General features: G+C 51.5%; 2 protein-coding genes and 1 non-coding gene across 3 annotated transcripts; all 3 read right to left on the bottom strand.

Moving 5' to 3' along the window:
- Positions 1-3,537: 3,537 nt before the first annotated feature.
- Positions 3,538-13,451, bottom strand: ZMYND19 (zinc finger MYND-type containing 19). Its single transcript, XM_063409728.1, has 6 exons — positions 13,305-13,451; positions 12,944-13,003; positions 11,672-11,778; positions 6,629-6,769; positions 5,555-5,735; positions 3,538-4,239 (listed from the first exon to the last, which is right to left on the bottom strand). The coding sequence occupies exons 1-6, from the start codon at positions 13,353-13,355 to the stop codon at positions 4,096-4,098; spliced, it is 684 nt and encodes a 227-aa protein (XP_063265798.1). The 5' UTR covers positions 13,356-13,451; the 3' UTR covers positions 3,538-4,095.
- A 2,818-nt stretch (positions 13,452-16,269) lies between these two features.
- On the bottom strand, positions 16,270-19,159 carry RPL12 (ribosomal protein L12). Its single transcript, XM_063409585.1, has 7 exons — positions 19,001-19,159; positions 18,835-18,908; positions 18,414-18,512; positions 17,691-17,772; positions 17,002-17,088; positions 16,453-16,565; positions 16,270-16,364 (listed from the first exon to the last, which is right to left on the bottom strand). The coding sequence occupies exons 1-7, from the start codon at positions 19,035-19,037 to the stop codon at positions 16,359-16,361; spliced, it is 498 nt and encodes a 165-aa protein (XP_063265655.1). The 5' UTR covers positions 19,038-19,159; the 3' UTR covers positions 16,270-16,358.
- LOC134557363 (small nucleolar RNA SNORA65) lies at positions 17,909-18,035 on the bottom strand. The gene has a single exon (XR_010082033.1). It is a non-coding gene; the product is annotated as a small nucleolar RNA SNORA65 (small nucleolar RNA).
- Positions 19,160-19,189: the final 30 nt, after the last annotated feature.

Raw genomic sequence — 19,189 nt, 5'->3', positions numbered from 1 at the left:
TGTTTTCCCATAACCAACCCTATATTTATGGACACTGAATTTCATCTCTCAAAACATGCTTCTGCAATTCACTCAACCTTTATTACATTATTATTACACTGAATAACCTCATCAGTGGAAGTTATCGGTTTTATTATACATTATCTTTTTTCAAGTTTTTAATATATTAGGCATCCAGTTGTTTACTTCCTACCACCAAATAAACCCTCCCTTCTACTCCTCCTTTCCTGTCTTTTAAACAGTTGTCTGTGTGACATTTCCCTTTTTGACCAGCAGTTTTATTTCCTTAAGTGCCTTGAGCAAAGTCATTATTAAATGCAGTTCAGACTATCCCAACCAAATGCCCTTTTCCCTGCTTGTTGATGCTGGGAATTGAAGCAATTCCAGTAAAGCTTTGAAGCATGATTTCCCTGTACGAAATCCACACTGACTCCTCCTCGGTATTCAGCCATTGGTGCTGCATCACAGCATCCACAGATGTGCAGGTGCCTGTAGTTTGAAATTCCTTCCAGAAGCTGCTGTGACATTTGCTGGGACATTGTGCCAAGGGAGAGGTCACCATCCCATCTGGGAGCTCAGCTTATCCATCCCTGAGCTCCCCCAGAGCCATAGGTGGCACTGTCTGGTCCTGGCAAGTAGCTGCTCATTTCAGCTGAATTTTAATCTCTCCTAAAGGCACTTCTCTTCTGAACAGATTCTCTGTGGAGCTCTCCATATGGAAGTATTCCTGTGTGAACTGCACCAGCTCTTTCACAGGGAACACATATGCAAACAATTCACTGGATTTTCTTCTGTTGAGACTTTCATCTTCAGGTCAGCCCTTCCCTTTGCTGTGCACCAGTCTCTGCTGACTCCAGCAGTCCCCCTGCTCCTGATTTTTACAAAACTACTTACCCAAGTTTTATGACTTGAACATTCTTTATATTCCATTTTGCTTTGCATTATTTTCCTGTGTTGGTTTGTTTGCTTGCTTGTTCTACTTTTCACCTGCCTAATGTTATTCTTTGTATCTCTTACATTTGGACACAAATTCAATTTACAAATGATTTCTTCTTACTCTGAGTATCCCACATGCTCCTGTTCAATCTCACCAGCCTCCTTTTGCTCTCAGTGCTGTTTTGCTGGGTGGTGGAGCTTTGCTCCTGGCCCCCGAGGTGTCTTACATCATCTCCATAGGCCTCCCATAAGCATTTCAGTCTTTCAGCTGCTCATTTTACCACAAGTTTAATTTAAAATTAAGTCACAGAGGAAAATTAAGACTATAACCTGATGGTGTGTTCAAGGTTCAAAACACCAAGCCCTGCAATCCACTGTATTTCATATTTTGTGTTAAGACAGTCAGGATTTCCAGTTGTGTTTTCTGCATGTTGGGATTGGTGATATCATCCTACTCAGATAGGCAGGAGCAACTGGGAGGTGCCTGTATCAACATTTCATGGTGTGTTTACAGAGATGTGCAGCCCTCTGTTACAGCCAGCATCAGGAACGCTGCAGCCTTCTGACCTGAGCTGGATTTACCAGATTTCCCTGCAGGAAACTTGAAGAACATCATCAGGGAGAAGGCCTTGGAAAACCTGTTCTTCATCAGAACTGTCCAGGTCTGCTCCCAGTCCTGGGTTTTTAAATATTTGTCCATATAGAGATATCCCTGCCAGCCTGAGTTCTGTGTAAGGAGGGCCTTCACAAGAGCTCCATCCTCTGGGATGGCTTGGGGAGCTGCCACCTTCAAGTTCTTTTCTCCCCCTCCTTACTGAGAGGGAAGATCTCTGTACATACCAAGATCTGCCAGAACCATTGATCACACAACCTCCAGCAGGCAGGGATGTGTTCAGTGCAGTCCCAACACCTTTCCTAGTCTAAATGTCCACAGCCACTTCTCTCCTCTGGCACAAGGACAGCCTGGAGCCAGAGATCACACACAGGTCAGAGCCTGTTGTCACCCCGAGCCTCTGCAGGATATCTGGGCAGGATGTCCACTGGGATTGGTCTCACAGCCCTTTAACCCTGTGGGCATCTTCCCCCCTGCTGTACCCCTCCCTCACAGCCCTTCCCTCCCACATTTCCTGGGACTGGGATTTCCACAAACACGCTCCATCCTGGCTGTGTCCTGCCCTTCCCTGAGTCCCACCATGCCCTCACTCCCTGAGGAATCTCCCCGTTTCCCCAGGCCTTGGTCTGCAGCCTGTCCTTGTCCTCACAGCAGCACTACAAACATCAGCACCAATTTTTCCCTGCTTGGTGCTGCTCAAGTGTTTAAGGGCTTTAAGACAAACATGAATCCTGGTAATAAAATGGAAAACTGGCAGGACAAATAGCAGCCTTTTACACAGGCAAGGGAAAAACGTCAACACTTCTGCTCCGTTCAACAGATTAACTCAAATAATAAAATATTCCTTATGTCCCATTTTATATTAATCAAAAACTGTGCATTTCAAGGAAAGAATGTTTCTTTAAAAAAAAATAAGATTACCTTTGGGATTGCATGAGGGCTGCAACAATTACCCATTACAGGAAAATTTGACTGGGTCCTGCTTGGTTTTTTCATACTGAAGGGCATTTTGGGCTGCCTGAACAGAAAAGTTACAGTACAACTGTGGTTTAAGAGGGGCAACTTGACCAGGTGAACTTCCAGCAGGAAGTTTCACAAGTTCTTTACTATTTCCCAAGATGCTTAAAGCCAAAGAATGAAAACCCACCAAAATGTTAATAATTCAGAACTTCCTGTGCAGATATTAGAAACAGAATATAATATTGGAAGTCCACAGCAGATCAATTTTCTAACAAATTGAATACAAGCAAGACCAACATTGCAACATGAAGTAGCAAAGTGAATCCTGATGAAAAAAATCAAAATTCCAAACGGCTTTTACAAAAATGTTTTCACTAAGCACTCCAAGAAAGGCTCTGCATTAAGAACTCAGCAGCTCACACTCTTCTACTGTGAAGCAAGACTAACACCTGGCACTAAATTATCCATTTAGTTCTTCAGGCAACTCAACTGAAGTTCTTTACACTTCTAAGGCAAAAATGAAAAAGAAAATGGTTATTGATGAAAAGAAAAACAGGCATGTACTCTGCAAGGGAAATCCTCCTCCCACACTACTTTTACTCATTACTACATAAAAAAAAAACCAAAAACTGATTCTTGGATTGGATGACAACTCTTAGAAAAGTGAATAAATAATTCAAATTACTCCACATTAGATATTTAAACATCTCTGCACATGACTGGAGTGTTTGCTGTGCTACAGGGAAGCCACGAGGGCAACCACACCCACACACAGCTGGTACCTGAGCTCTCCTACTGCTGCCTTCTGTACCAGGGTTTGGAACAAACTGAGGCAGCTTCCTGAAAATCCTGCCTGCTCCAGGGCCCATCTCCAGCAGCCCCTCCGAGGCCACCCCGGCTGCAGTGCCCGGACACTGATCCCAGAGGGTCCCTGTGCCCCACGCCAGCTCCTGGGGCACTGCTCCTGCCCTGCAGGGACTGCCAGCAGCCAGAGCTGGAAGGGAAGGGAAAAAGCCAGAGAGCAGACATGGATTCATTCCAACCTTTACTTTGTTTGCTCTTTTTTTGTTTGTATTTTTTTTCAAATAGAGCTTCCATGCAGAGTTCTCCAGAGTAAGTGCGGATGCCGGAGCCTGCCCCGCCGGCCTTGGCACTGCCACAGACACTTCTGCCACATGGGAGGAAAAGCTTTTGCTACATGACTTTTTTTTTTTTTTTTTCCAAACTTTTAGGCCAACAACGTGTTCTCATCTGAACATTACAGTTAATGAGTGCTATCAAGAATTCCTAACAAAAACTGTACATGAGTTTACAAACGTATTAACATATAAATAACGAGAAGCTTCCTGCCTGGAGCCTCCACAGTAGTCTTTTTGCTTGAGAATATAATACTGGAAGGGCAGACCCAATCCCTTTCCACAGCACCAGTCAGAGCTGGCTTAGTCCAGTCAGCCATTCTGCTCAAGCATCACAGGGTTTTTCTTCAGTGCCTCTGGCTTTGATAAGCAGTCTGTCATACTGTGCAAAAGCAAGAGTCCAATGCCTTTGGGAAGGAATCCTGCTGCTGAGAGGCCTCTGCCACCCGGTCATCGTTCTGGTCCGAGCTCCTGCTGGAAGGTCCTTTTCTTCTCCCGACAGTGCTTCTTGTGAGCAGGCCAGTCCTTCTGCTGGCACTGCGAGCCGCAGTACCGCGCCACCTGGCAGCGCCCACAGATGTTGAATTCACGTAACTGTGAACAGAAGATGGCATTAGAGGGGCTGCCCAGTGCCCAGGAGAAGCTCAGCATCACCCCCAGGGGACACCCCAGCAGCTTTCCCAAGAGGACACAACAGCATTCCCAAGGAGCTCTATGATCAGGTCTTCCAAGCCTGTCACGAACAGGTGACAGGACAAGGTTGAACAGCCTTAAGCTGAAGGAGGGCAGGGGTAGAGGGACACTGGAAGAAATCCTCCCTGTGAGGCCCTGGGTTGCCCAGAGATGGCTGCCCCTGGATCCCTGCAAGTGTCCAAGGCCAGGCTGGACACGGCTTGGAGCAACCTGGGATAGTAGAAGGTGTCCCTGCCCATGGAATTAATTGTAAAGTCCCTTTCAACCCAAACCAGTCTGGGATTCTATGAGACACAAACATCCCACCCACAGTTTCAGATAACCAGAAAGGTTTGAAGCAATTTCTGTGGCTGCACAGTTGCTCTTGTAAAATGAGCTTAAAAGACAAAATATTGGAGCATTACACATTTGTTGTCACAATGCTGCTGTTTTGTCAACTTATGTTCTATTTTCAACTACCAACACCTGAAATTCAGAAATTATCAGGAGGGCTGCACAAGCTCAGCCATTGCCAAAGTTACTGTTATCCAGGGAGCTTTTGGGCACAGACCCAAATAAAAGACACAGCTGTCTCTGTTTCAAATACAGAGAATTTAAGATCATTTTTGCACATGTTCTCTTCCCCAAAGCAGAAAGTGGAACACAATGGGTTTAGCCTACTCAGCATCTGCTATCACAAGAAAAGCCCTTGTTCATAGATAAGGCATCTGTGTGACAGAGGCACAGCCCTTGCACAGCTCATTCTCTCACTCCTGATGTTGCTTTATCTTCCTCCAGCAGAACTTTTCCTCCCAGCTCTCCCCTGAATGAAGGCCACTGCAATTCACCTTCTGCTCAGGAAATGGTAACCAGACTATTTTTGATTCCACGACTGTCCAAACCCTCTTACAATGCTTCCTGCTGTCTCACACAGCTGCTCACTCATCCCAGTTCTGCTCCCTTCAGGAAAGCTTCCACCTGGCTTTCTGTGCACTCTGCAGAAATCACCCTCCTCCCAGCAGCCCAGAAATATCTGATTGAAACCCACACTCCCTCCAGCTGAAAATTACCACAGGCTCTGGAGGTTCAGGCCAAAGAAAACTCGAGTGGAAGAAAATTGTTGCTTTTAGCCACTGAATGGCTTGTGTAAAGCTCTACATTTTAAATAACAGATCCATCCCTAGACACACCATTAGCCCAAGGCATTCCATGCTCACTCCCAGCTCTCTGAACCCACCTGTTTTTCAATCATTGTGCAGGGAGGGTAGTGACATTCATAGTAAGTGCAGGAGTTCTCTTCCTCCTCCACAACATCCCCATTAGCATTGTAATATCGGGTTACATTCAGGACAGGAAACTGCTCTTCTATGGGGTCCGTAGGAAGCTGTTGGATTGCCAGCCAGTACAGACTTTGTTCCCTGCAAAAAAACCCCAACCAAGTACAAGTTTTTTACATCAATTCATAATAATCATACAGAGAAACTCATTCCAAATTTATTAAAAAATAAGGTTAACATTGTATTTAGCCTCAGATACTGCTCATATATTGGGTATTTTTAAGGTTATTTTAGCCTAAGTGCAGACCCCAAAAGTTTAAAGGTATCAATCAAGAAACATTTACATTGAGCAAAATTAATTCACACCAAGTCAAAATTAATTTCTGGCTTGAAGTCTGTTCTCGTTCTTGAACCCCCAAAATCATGTGGACATTTGTAATTCACTACAACTTCTCAAAATCCATTTTCTCAGCTCCAAACACCCCAATCTTAAAGCTGCTGCTGTAAATGTTTGAGAAGACTGTGATGTGAAGTCTGTGGGTCTCATCACTGATTATCCAGATCCATCCTGGCATGAAGAGCTTCATGTGCTGAGTGGCATCAGTGAAACCCAACCTGCGGGAAGCTCCCCCAGGCTGCTGGTGAGAGGTGCTGGAAGCTCCAGAGCCCACCCTGAGTGAGTCCAATCCCAGCTCACAACTTCCATTATTCTGCAGCTCCCAGTTTCCCCAGTCCCACTGGAATTTCAGGGCCTGGGGCAGGAGGCAGTGAGATGTGCAGGTTTCCCTGCTCCTCAGCTCAGCTGGGAGGGCACAGAGGCTTCCTGCTCCACCTGGCACTGCAGCACCTCAGCACAACCCCGAGGTGAGGTGGGACAGCAGGGACACGAGCACAGGCTGAGCCCCAGGCGAGGAAGCCAGAACACAGAGATGCATAAAGGTTAAACCAAAAAGGCTCTGCCAAGGCAAAAATCACTAAAGGAAGGAGACAACATTTGAAGAGATTTTCATTCCCCCTGCCAGGTGCTGCCATACCTTTGTTTGCTGGAGATTTCCTCAGCCTTGGGCTTCCACCCCCAGGGCACGAGGCGCAGATTGTCCAGGCGGTTGTCCACAGTCACCGAGTTCAGATGCACCACCTGAAAGCCAGGAGCAATCCCTCCCCGGTGCCTCTCCCTGCACGAGACAAAACCAGCCTGGAGGTCAGTGGTGGACAGGAACAGCTAAAAAACAAAGGATCACAGCAATTCCACAGGCAATGTGAATTGGGACCTGCTGGCACTGGGCTGCAAACAGACTCCAGTGGCTACTTCAGACAGGGCAACCCCCAGGAGAAAGAGACTTTATCCAGCAGGAGATTTCAATTATAAATTAGTTGAATTAAAAGACAGAGTGTAGAGCAATTTTAAACATACTGCTTAATTCCAGAGTCCACTCCTTCAGTTACTGCTGGAGATCCACGGAATGAGAGTGTCCCTTGAAAGGTGCCAATACTGGCTTATTACTTTCACAGGAAATTCTGTCAGACATATCTGTGCAAGTTTGGCATGGGTGTGGAGTCCCAGGGCTTATTATTTATGAAAAAACATCTCTGAACAGCAACAGGACAGAGGTTTCACTGAGTATGCAAATGCTTTTTAGACTCTAATAGTGTGTAACACACTGGAAACCTGAAATGACTCCACAATTGACCAAGAGACACCTGAAATTTCTCAAAACCCAAAGCAGGACTAAGCCAGGATGGCTGCAGGGGAGTATTCCCTACTGCCTTCTAAGAGTTTTCATTTTCCCTTCCCCGTTCTTTTCACCTCTCCTTTCTCTGTTCCATCAAGTATCAAGTTCACTGTCAAACACCTTAAGCCTGGACAAGTTTTGGTATCAGTGCTTGCAGAAATCCCCATCCCAGCTGAAATGCAAGGCTTGGACAGAAGGCTGTGTCCCTGTGATTGTCCTGCCACGAGGAACTGCCCAGCACAGGAGAACAAGGACCAAGCAGAGCTGAGAGCACCCCCTGAGGGTAACCCAGCACCTCCTCCACGGAGCAGCTTCTCACAGCTTCACCCAAGCCCAGCCTGACACTGGGTCCTGCTCAGCCCTTACTGAACATTTCAGTTCAAATAATTAATTTAATTTTGAAGAGATATTTGCCTGAGTTAAAAAAATCCCTTTTTTTTTTAACCTTTATAAAGCTCAGCATTATCCAGCAGAACAAGAAACTCATTTCAGTGTGACTTATAATGAAAAACGTGGGATTTTGTATTTTTGGTCAAAATCCATCCAGATTGTGTAAGTTATATACCTTGGGGGTAAGAAAAACTCTTGCACTTCACATTTGCCCCAAAACTTTGTAGAATTTAATGAGGAGAATCCCCTTGGAGAGGCTACAAGCATCACCTACACACAGAGTGTGCTCCAACTCCCTCCAGTAATTCCTGTGAGGACACCCCTGCATGAGAGCAGAGCCTGGAGCCCCTGCCAGGGAGTCTGCTGGGCCTCCATGGAACAGGGAAACAGGGAAAGCTTCTTCCCTTTGAAGGTAAAACTAAGAAAATCCTTCTTTCAGGGAAAAGGCAACCAAACCACACACATCAAAGCAAACAAACTGTATGGCAAGGAGCCTGCTGAGGTGCCCTAAAGGAGGAATCCCAGCTTGATTTGGGTTGGAAGAGACTTTAAAATTCAGCTCATTTCCTGCCATGGGCAGGGACACCTCCCACTATCCCAGGTTGCTCCAAGCCCCATCCAACCTGGCCTTGGACACTTCCAGGGATCCAGGGACATTTCCAGGGCCTCTCCACCCTGACATGGAACAATTCCTTCCAATATTCCACCTATCCCTGCCCTCTGGCACTGGGAAGCCATTACAGGAAAAGCTACTTTGGAGTTGTTGAAGGGCAGCAGAGGGTGAGGAGTCCTGCAGCAGAGGGCTCCAAGAGGGAAGCCAGGAATGGGTGAAGTGCTGAAGGTGAGCATCAGTCAGACATGGAGACAGGGAAGGAGTTAAGGTTCTTAGAATGAGCCTAGGATGAAGTGCCAGCTGGAGAGATGGGACAGATAGGAGACAGGAATCTGGGACGAGGAGACAGAAGTTAAGAGCAAGAACAGACTGTGCAGGGGGGAAAGGAAAGGGGATTCCAAGACTAAGTTAAGAAATATTTTTGATTTTATTAGATGAGAGTTCAGAAACTGCTGGAGTTGGAGAAAGAGAGAGGATTATGAGAGATTGTTCCTGACACTGGGATGTCACAGCAGAGGGGCACGTACCTACTCTGCTCCTCCACAGCCCAGATCTGCACCAAATATCCCAAAAGGCAAATTCTGCCCAAATCCCCTCCCACACTTTACCTCCTTATATGAAACCACACTTATCATATCACTGACAGCTTTTCTGTGGCCTCAAGTGACAAAAGCCTAAGTGAAGGTGGAAGCTGGGCCTCGCTGGGGATTAAACCCCAATGCACTGAGGTGCCAGAGCTGCTAATGCCAAATGCAGGGTGGTCCCTTCTCTCCACTCACCAAGAAGGAACCTTTGAATGCCCAGGCACTCTTCTCCCCAGGCCTCTCTTTGTCCATCCCAGTTCATCCAAACAAGCAGGAAGGACAGGCTGTGGAGAACCTGCTTGTCCCTTGCAGAAGGGGCAGAGGAGCAGCCTCAGTAATGCAGCCAAAACTCCTGCAGAGCTGGAGCTTCTGCCTCCCCCTGCACTCCTGAGCTCCTGCAAGATGCCAGGCAAAACCCTTCCCCCAAGACTTTTCAGGGAATTATCTGCATTCTGTTCTTTCGGTATTTCAGCAGCTCAGAACCCAGGACTGGAATACAAGAGCAGACTCAGCAATTCCAAGCACCAGGAACCAGAACTGAGCCTGTTATAGGCAGTAAAATGGCAAGTGCTCTTAAAAAACCCCTTAGAAATCCCCAGGAATCAGGTCTAGGATGTCTTTTTGAACATACAGTTGGTGCTGCTTATGACTAATCCGCTGCTGCTGCTGTTCCCCAGGGAACATCTCTGCACCCAGCAGAACACAGAGCTGGGATTGCTCCACAGGGAACAGATGAGGGGATGAGACTTCTGCACAGACATCCAAACCCCACTTTGGGGGAGCCAAAACTCTATGTGGAAATCACAGCAAGCACCAGAGAGCCTGAAGAACCAGCAGGAAGTTCTCCCTGTAAGAATTTTTGCAGCTCATGTTGGGAAATTCCAGCTCTTGGTTGCCTTTTGATCCCACAGTTGCCTCTACAAGGGCAGCAGGAGGGCTCTGGGAGAAGGTCCCTGTAACTGCTGCAGCTCCAGCAGTTCCAGGTTTTCTATCTCAAGGGGCCCATGACATGAACAAAGATACCTGCTTAACTAGAAAAGAAAAAAACAAAAACCAAAAAATCTGTTTTACTTGCATCTACCACATGTCACTGTATCTTAAACCAGAGGCACACAGTTGGGTTGGTTTTTCATGGGTTTGGGGGTTCATGTGCAGAAAACAACTGAATTACACGCCTACACCTGCAGTAATCCGTGTTCTTTGGTTTTCCTTCACCCAAGGGGTCAGGCTGGCACTGGGAAGTGCAATCATTGCCCGGCTCTGCCCAGCTCCCCTGACTCTCACAGGCCCCAAACCTCCAGCACTGCCCCTCCTCACCAAGGGAAGGACCTGCCACTACTCTCCAGTCCTGCTGTGCTCACAGCAGCCCCAAGATTCCTCTGCTTAGGAGGGGCAGAAGCATCACAGCCCCTGCTGAGACTCAGCCACTGCCCTACAACTAAAGATCAGCAACACAAGCACCTTCAGGACCAAAAGGAATTCACAGGAACAGCAGATATTTTGTATTTTCTAGTCCAAACATCTGACTACAGCTTCAGAACTGCAGCTCTCCTTGCCTGGCAGCTGACACCCTGCTCTGTGCCTCTCCAAAATCCCCATTACACACAATCTCTTATTTTTAACCCCAGCCCATGCTCGAGTGACACAATTTTAATTTCCTAACTGAATATGCTCAAATGACTTCCTAATTTGAGTAAAACAAGCCAGAAGAGACAATGGCTGGGCTGTGCCATAAACAAATAGCTGGGCTGTCATTTGCACAGCCTTCAACAATTGACCTGAATAATTTTCAGGTGCTGTTTAATGCCACTTACAGATAATAATTATGACTGTCTGAGGTTCACAGTTAGCAGCAGCTGTCAGTGATTTGCTCCACATACTGGAGCCAATTTTATAATTTCAACAAAGTTCTATGTGCAATAAGATTAAACATTAACAGATGCAGGTTAAAATCCATATTTAATAAGCAGATTAGAAATAATAATAATAATAATCTGATTTTCTTCCTGTCTCCTTCCTCCTGTGCAGAGCCTGGTTCTAGGGGATAAAAGGTAACATGGAATGATAAAGGGCATCCTGGGCACTGTGACTTCCAAGGATGTGGAACCGAATACAAAATATGCTTCATTTTTCCAAAAAGGCTTTTAAAAGAAATAAGATTTCTTCAGCAGATCCCACTTTTTCTACGAACCCATCAACATCTAGAAGGAGCAATAGATGAGCTCAGAGGGAGAGCTGCTTTCACAAATGAGGAAATTTGCCCTGAAACTTAACATTAATCCTATGAAGGAGTTCAAGGATTTGTAGAGTATGGAAAATAAGATGCAGCAGCTGATAGGAACCATCAGCAGCAACACCTCAGGGAGTTTCACAGAAAGACAGAAAAAACACCTCAAATTTTTAAGTTATCAGGAGTTCCCTCTGTCCAGTGCTCTGCCAATTCTCAGCAGACGAAAAACCCCACAACAAACCTTCAAAGGTTTGTCTTCACCAATTAAATGGTGCAGGTTCCACTTTTCCCCCCAGCTGAAGTTTGGGCAGCCTTTCCCAGGTGTACACAGGGAACACTCACCTGTCTCTGCTTTCCCTGCCTGAACATTTCACAGGCTGTGCCAGAGGACTCTGCAAACCAAAGTCCTGTGGGTACCCCGTGCTGGGGTTCCAACTCTCCTGAGGGGACTCAGGCTATGAAATCACCCCCCACAAGCTGCTGGCAGCAAACTGAACCCTTGGTTTTGCACTCCCTGTGGTACCCACCAGAGCAGCTCGTGCAAGAGGCGGCCCGAGCCCCGGCCCCGGTTCTTGTCGAATGCATAAGCGAAGATTTTAGCACCATTTCCATCAGCATCCACCTCCATCCGAGCCTAGAGGGAAGGGAAAGGCCGTGAGATCACCCCACAAGGGCAGACAGCACCCGCTCCACTGGGATGGAGCCAACCTCTCACACTCATCCCTGCAGCTCCCCTGAGCTTGGTGGGATCTGAGTTGTCTCAAACCCTGGGGGACGCAACCACCAACTGGTGGGGCTGGGAAAGGGCAGGGGGGAGCTGGGACCTGCCTGGATAAAGAACAGCAGGAATGCAGCTGTGGGGCTGGGATTCACGGCAGGATCCACACTCTGTGCCTGTGCAGCCGCCAGGGCTTTGCTGTCAGCACTGCCCCAGTGCCCACCTCACTGGCACAGCGAGCTCCTGTCATTTCTCCTGCGCTCCTCACCCCTGTGCAAAGCTCACAAAGCCCAGGCAGGACATGATACATTTGGGACAGTCACAGTGTGTTAACACCACAGTGACAGAGACACAACGGCTGCCAGAGGGGAGGAACAGAAAAACAGGGACTGTTCTGGCAACAGCACCACCACAACTCCTAAAATTCCTACAAGCAGCCCCAAAGCATCCACTGCACTGAAAAGAAATAGAAAGTTAGCAGATGATGGTCCTGCCTCCAAAAAAAGCCTTATTTGTTGAACATTTTGTAATCATTGTCTTTCACTTTCAAAGCCTTGATAGAAGCCACTTACCCTCTTCCAGTGGATGTGAAGAGGAAACACTTTTATCTGGCCCCATAATCAGTTACAATAATACAGGTTTTCCTCATCCAAGACTAAGCACAGAGTGAACATTTTTACTGTTTACGAAACCATGGGAGAACAAATTATCAGTTCTCCAAAAGCATACAAATAGTGGGAAAATTAAAAACTACATAGCAAATTAGTAAATACATGTCTTAAAATAACGTTTGTCTAACTGAAAAAAAAAGAAAACCTTTTTCTGTTTGGAAGCCTCCACGCTGGGTCTTCAATAACTTTGAACTGCTTTTTTCCCCCATTCGGGGGAGTTGCAGGCACAGCACTTCTACGAGTTGTTTGGTTGGAGCAGGGCGCAAGGAAAGGAAAAAGCCGAAGCTCCAGCGGAGCCCGAGCACCGCCAGCCCCGGGAGGGCGCAGGAGCGGCGGCGGGGCCGGGAGTCACCCAAGGCGGTAAAATAAATAACGCGAGGGGAGCGCGGGCAGCGGGCGGGGGCCCTCACCTCGAAGGAGTAGCTCTCCACCAGCGGGATGTCCTGCTCGTCGATCAGCGTGTACTTGGTCTGGAACACAGCGAGAGCACCGTCAGCGCGGCGGCACGGCCCCGGCATGGCCCCGGAGCGCACGGCACGGCCCTGGTTCCGCGCGGCACGGCTCCGTAAGGCTCCGTAAGGCCCCGTACGGCCCCGGCACGGCCTCAGTGTGGCCCCGGCATGGCTCGGTAAGGCCCGGTAATGCACAGCGTGGCTCTCCCTCGGCAGCAGCGGCCCACCCGCCCGCTGCCCCCGCCCGGCCGGACCCCTCGCCCCGGCCCCGCCGCCCCCCGCCTCGCCCGAGCCCGGCCCGCCGGCGCCCCGCGCCCACCTTGCCGGCCACCCGCCCGAGCCGCACGATGCCCAGCTTGAAGTCGGTCATGGCGGGGCCGGGCCGGGGCCGCCGCTCGCCCCGCGCCGCTGCCACGCGCCGCCGCCTCGCGCACACCCGGGGGGCGGGGCCGCCGCGCCACCGCCCCCCCACCGCCCCTCGACCAATGGCTGCCCGCGCCCCCGCCCACCCCCGCCCGGGGGACCAATGGCGGCCCGCACGGCCCTCGCGTCACTCCCGCGAACGCCGCCGCCGCGGCCAATGGGCGCGCTGCGCGCCGCGGCTCAGGTCACGTGGGACGGGGCCCCGCGCGCGGGCGCGGGCGGCACGGGCGCGGGAGGCGCGGGCGGTGACGTCACGCTCGCGGGAAGCTTCGTGCCGGCGGCCGCGGGGACGCGGCCGCGCTTAAAGGGACCGCGCTCCCCCGGGGGCCGAACGGGGACACCGGGAGCGGGGACAGGGCTGGGGACACCCGCGGGGACCCCAGGAAGGGGACGGGGACGCCCCCAGGGCCAGGGAGCCCCACGCTCGCTGCCGGCGGCACAGGGCGGCGGCGGCCCGGCCGCGTGGGTGCGCCGGCTGTCGGACGCTCCGGGGGCGGGGACAGCCCCGGCCCAGCCCCGGCGAGCCGTGCAGGGGAGCCGCGTCCCGGCCGTATCGGGCAGGGATCAGCGTGTCCAGAGCTGGAGACACGCACCGGGTGTCCGACTGCCCGGGGCAGCCCGACAGTCCCGCCCTACGCATCCCGGAGAGCATCGCTGGGGTTTGCGGGGGTGCTGATGTGACCCCAGGCAGGGCCTGTGGGGCCCAAACTTGCCGTGTCCCGCCTTGGGACAGCAGCCAGGCCCAGCTGGGACACGACAGAGGGACCGCAGGGCTGTTGTGGGGTCACCCCAAGAGACCCCCCCACGGGGGCAGTTACTGCCACAACTTTCAGCCATTCCAGCACTGGGGGCTGCTTCAGGACCTGCGAGGGTGTCACAGCAATATTTTGGTCAGATTTCAGCCCAGGGTATCCTCTGCATCTAAATTCCCTCAAAAACCAATAAAGATTTGTGGGGTCCTTCTCCCAGGGCTGCTTCATCTGCTTATCCCCAGCCTGGGTTGATCCAGGAGTTGCCCTGACCCAGGTGCAAGCTCCAGCACCTGGCCTGGTTAAACCTCCTGAGGTTCCCATGGGCCACTGTCGTCCCCCTGGATGGCATCACATCCCTCAGATGTGTCACTGCACCCTCAGTTTGGTGTCACCTGCAAGCTGCTGAGGTAGCACTTGATCCCTTCATCTATGTCATTAATAAAAATACTAAATTAAACTATAAATTAGGAAGATGGGTTTAAATGTGACATTAATGTAGATTGTTATCTTTGGAACCTTCTGCCTCCTTTTGAAGAAGCATGGTTTGGAAAAAATGAATTATTGGAAGCGCAAACCTAGCACTGCTTTGCTCCTACCAGAGCATGTGCCCTTAGGCAGCATGGGAAAGGTCATGGAGCCTGTCCCAGGAGAACTCCCCCTAAGCAAAAGGAATCGTTTTTCCAACTGTTTCCAGCACTGCCAAGTGGAGGAAAACCCACACAGGGCAGCCCTGACACCACAAGGCTGAACAGCTCCGGAGACTCAGGGCTCACGTCAGAGTGGATTTCCAACACCAGGGACACAAAGATTTTAAACGAGTTTAAAGCAGAGCTGCTCCTGAAAGGAGCTGCAGCCTCTGCCGGTCTGCCCTGCCTGGCACCACAAGCCTTGGTGCAGCTTTGTTGTGGAACTCCTGCAAGACCTCAGCTGGAAGGGACCCAACCCTCCCCTGGCATCAGAGCCAGGCTGGCCTTGGATGAGGATGGGGATCCCACGAGTCCTCTGCAGCCCCCTCATCACAAAAAGGTTTTTTCCCCCCTGTACCTTATCAGAATTTGTGCCACACAAATCCTTGGAGATGAGGATTGGGCAGGTTACAGAGCACACCTGATCTCTTCTGAGAGCATCCAAGCATTATTCCCAGCTTGAACCGTGGTCAGTTCCAACAAAGGATCCAAATAGAACCACAGAATCTCCCGAACTGGAGGGACCCACCAGGATCACCCAGCCCAGCCCCCATCCCTGCACAGAGCCCACCAACCCCACCCTGGGCATCCCTGGCAGCACTGTCCAAAGGCTCCTGGAGCTGTGGCAGCCTCGGGGCCGTGCCCATTCCCTGGGGAGCCTGGGCAGTGCCAGCACCTCTGGGGGAAGAACCTTTCCCTGATCTCCTCCATAAACCTCTCCTGACACATCTCAGCTGTTCCCTCAGCATGGCAACTGCTTTTTTTTTCTTGGCTGCCTCAGAAAAAAGCCCTACGAACGGCTGGGGGAAAACAGATCAAAGTGCAGAGCCACAAACTCCTGGTTTTGACTCCATCAGCTGCACGTGGAGCTGGGGACGAGGAGAGAGGGGCCAGCACAGGCCTGGAGCCCAGGCAGAGCTGCCCAACGCCCAGCCACCAGGCAGGGACAGACAGGTCCCTGAGCCTGTGGGATTCCCTTGGCTGGGAATACCCAGGTCAGGCTTTGCTCAGTTTGGCTTTAGCAGTGAGAGGGGTCCAGCTCCTCTCCACCCTGACAGGGACCCCCAGAGGGATATCCTGAACAACTGGTGTCTGCCAGGGCTCGTGCATTTGATACAAATGGGGTTTTTTGATCATGCCTTTCCCTGTCAGTACAGCCCCACTTCAGGCTCTCTGGTCCCCAACTCACCAGGGCACTGACCCAAATTTCATCAGGGAGCAAATGACACAAATGGATCTAAGTTTGAATAAGCAAGGCTAATTTAAACCACTCCTGACAGCCACACTTCCATCCATGCCCCAATCCATCCAAGAATGGGCATGGATGCATCACACCAAAGGTGTTTTATGTCCAGAAGACACGAAGTTTCCCCAAAGGAAAATTCACAGCATGGGACAGGGACAAATCAAACCAGCACCACTGTTTGCAGACAACTGGGTCTTTATTAAAGTATTTAAAGTGCTACAAAAAACTGAAGGAGCCTTCATGTGGCAACTTCCTTTTCTGCAGTCTTAGCTCTGTTGGAAGAAGCAGACACAGCTCATTAGTGGAGTCTTTCAGTAATTAAATGTTTCACAGCAATTTCAGTCAGAGCTGGGCACTTACAGCTGGGCACTCGATGGCACCACTGTTGATGTCATCGATGATGTCGTGGGGGTGTCTCCCGTCAATGCTGCAGCCCACAGACTGGGCAGTGCCAAGGATCTCCTTGATGGTCCCTGCAGCAGAAAGACACAGCTGGTCAGTGCTTTACCACAGGAAAACACCTGAGGAGCTTACCTGGAGCAGCGTGGGCTAGTGCAAGCTGTCCCTGCCCATGGCAAGGGGTGGAACTCAATGAGCTCTGAGGGCCCCTCTAACCCAAACCAGTCTGGATTCTGACACAGAGAACTCCTGACAGCTCCTGGCTGTCCCTCTTCCCTCAGGGGTTTGCAGGGTGGAGCCACAGGGCTCCAGGGAGTGTCCAGGGCTCACCAGGAAGTCCCTTACCCAGATCTCACACCCTGGATTCCCCCAGGAAACTCCCCGTGCCTCTCCCCTCCCCAGGCATTGGGGCTGCCTGTTCCCAGCCAGCACAACTCAGCTCTGAGCCCTCCCTCTCAGGACATGGAGCAGATGAAGGAGCATTCCCTGTATCCCAAGCCCAGGACTCACCCGAGAGCTCCCGGGCCAGGGAGCGGTGCCGCATCTGCCGCGCGATGTTCACGATCTCGTCGAAGGTGACGCTGCCGCTGTGCTTAACTGAGGGGACACAGCAGTGAGACCACCAGGCACTGCCAGCTCCCCATTCCCTCTGGGAGCACCATTCCCAGCACTCTGGCCACCTGCAGAGCTGGGGGTTTGCAGCTCCAGCAGGGCTGCTCTCAGTGCTGCTGCTTCCAGACTGCAGCACCAAATTATCCCCAGCTCCTCTTTCTACCCTACATTTTCTACACTGGCATTTCTGCCAGCTCCCTCTGGCTATGCCAAGCCCTGTGCTACAGGACAGGTACAGGGGCAGGTGCCTGCTCTACCCCAGCTCTGCCCAGAGCAGCTGTGGCTGCCCCTGGATCCCTGCAAGTGTCCAGGGCCAGGCTGGACAGGGCTGGGAGCAGCTTGGGACAGTGGAAGGTGTCCCTGCACATGTCCCATGCCCACCTGATTTCCTCTGAAGTCCCTCCCAACCCAAACCAGTCTGTGACTCCTCAAACACAGACCTCTGCTGATGTGCATTTGTTGGTACCCTGGCACTGCCCAAAAACAGCCTTGTGTCCCCTTTTTACCAGTTTGTGCTGAATAATCCCAGAGTATTTCCCCTCTTTTAGCCCCATAACATTCAGAACCAGAGCCAAGGGAACACTTACTGTTCTTCTGCTTCTTCCTGTCACGAGGTGGCTCCTTCAGAGCTTTGATAATCAGAGCAGAGGCAGAGGGAACGACCTCTATCTAAATGCAAAGAGATTAATTTCTCCTCCATTTTACATTACTAATGAAGATAATCAACCTGTCAATTATCTCAGCAAAGGTAAGTGCTAGAGCAGCATGGGTTCCTTTACACTCCAGGTTTTTTTGTCCTGCAGGAAAATGTTCCCAGGTTTTCGGCACAGGCCTCCCCACAACAGGAGAGGACTGCTTCCTGCCTGGGGCTTCCTCTCAGCTCACCACTGGAATGTACCAGCCACAGGCATCAGAACAGGTACAGTGGCGGGTGGCTGCAGGAGTTGGCAAAATTTTAAATTAATTACTTCTATGCTGCTTTAATAAAGGGTTTTTTTTGCTGGCTGGATGTTCTGTATTAAGAACAATTTATCTGCAACAGGATGAAGGTTGAATTTTAGCACGTGAGGATCTCTCCTCGGGAACCTCCAGCCTGGCAAAGCCCCAGGCTCCACACACATCCCCCCACCCACGTTTTAAGGTCTTCCCAGAAGACCCCCACACGCCCGTGTGTGGCACTCATTTTATCCACCTCGGAAGGATGAAGGGCTGAGTGGACCCTGCCGGGATCCGGGCCGGTGGCTGGAGCAGGCGGAGCCCGTGTGGGCTCCACGCCTGCAGCGCCGGCCGGCCCCTGCGGCGTGCGGTACCTGCGCTTGCCTGTTCTGGATCGTCAGCTTCACCGTGATCCGCAGCCCTTTCCAGTCGCCCGTGGCCTTGGCGATGTCATCGCCCACCTTCTTGGGGGACTGAGGGACGACACGCGGCGGTCACACAGGGCTCGGTGACAGCCGAGAGCCCCCGCGCTGCTCCCGGCTCCTCCGTACGCGGTGCTGCCGAACGCCTTTTCCCCAGCGTGGAGCAGCACCGCCCCGGAACAGACTGTATCCCTCCCTCCCTCTCCCAGGACCCGCTTCAATGTCTCCCGGGATTCACTCATTCCCCCCAGCAGGACACGCTTCCCGCCCGCCATCCGCACGCCCGGGACACGCTTCCACTCCGCTCGGGGCGTGTTTCATCCTTCCCCTCGCTGCCCTCGCTCCCCCAACTCCCCCCGGCCCCGGTACGTACCAGCCCCAGGGGTCCGATCTTGGGGGCCAGCGCGGACGTGGCTCCGACCTCGCCGCCGGTGCAGCGCAGGTAAACTGCGGGGACAGCGCCGCGTCAGCCGCGTCAGCCGCGCCCGCCGGGCCCCGCGGCCCCCGCCCGCCTCCCGCGCCCGCTGCCCGGCACGTACCGACTTTGATCTCGTTGGGATCGAACTTGGGCGGCATCGCGGCGGCGGATGGCGGGGATGGAGGCGGATGGAGGCAGATGGAAGCGGATGAAGCACGGACAGGTAACCCAGGCCTTCCGGCGGCAGCGAAAAGACAGCTGGGGCGGCGCTGGCCTAGGATATACTGGATGAGATCTCGCGAGAGGACAG

This window comes from Prinia subflava, chromosome 12, assembly GCF_021018805.1.
Source record: "Prinia subflava isolate CZ2003 ecotype Zambia chromosome 12, Cam_Psub_1.2, whole genome shotgun sequence".
Taxonomy (NCBI): Eukaryota; Metazoa; Chordata; class Aves; order Passeriformes; family Cisticolidae; genus Prinia; species Prinia subflava.
This window is presented reverse-complemented; position numbering and strand designations above follow the sequence as displayed.

Coding starts and splice junctions, on each gene's coding strand:
- ZMYND19 (XM_063409728.1), bottom strand. CDS start 13,355: ATGACCGACTTCAAGCTGGGCATCGTGCGGCTCGGGCGGGTGGCCGGC. Junction 11,779..12,943: donor TGGAGAGCTACTCCTTCGAG/GTGAGGGCCCCC, acceptor CCTTCCCTCTAG/GCTCGGATGGAGGTGGATGC. Junction 6,770..11,671: donor CTCTTGCACGAGCTGCTCTG/GTGGGTACCACA, acceptor TGTCTCGTGCAG/GGAGAGGCACCGGGGAGGGA.
- RPL12 (XM_063409585.1), bottom strand. CDS start 19,037: ATGCCGCCCAAGTTCGATCCCAACGAGATCAAAGTCG. Junction 18,909..19,000: donor TCCCAACGAGATCAAAGTCG/GTACGTGCCGGG, acceptor CTGTCCCCGCAG/TTTACCTGCGCTGCACCGGC. Junction 18,513..18,834: donor AGATCGGACCCCTGGGGCTG/GTACGTACCGGG, acceptor GTCGTCCCTCAG/TCCCCCAAGAAGGTGGGCGA.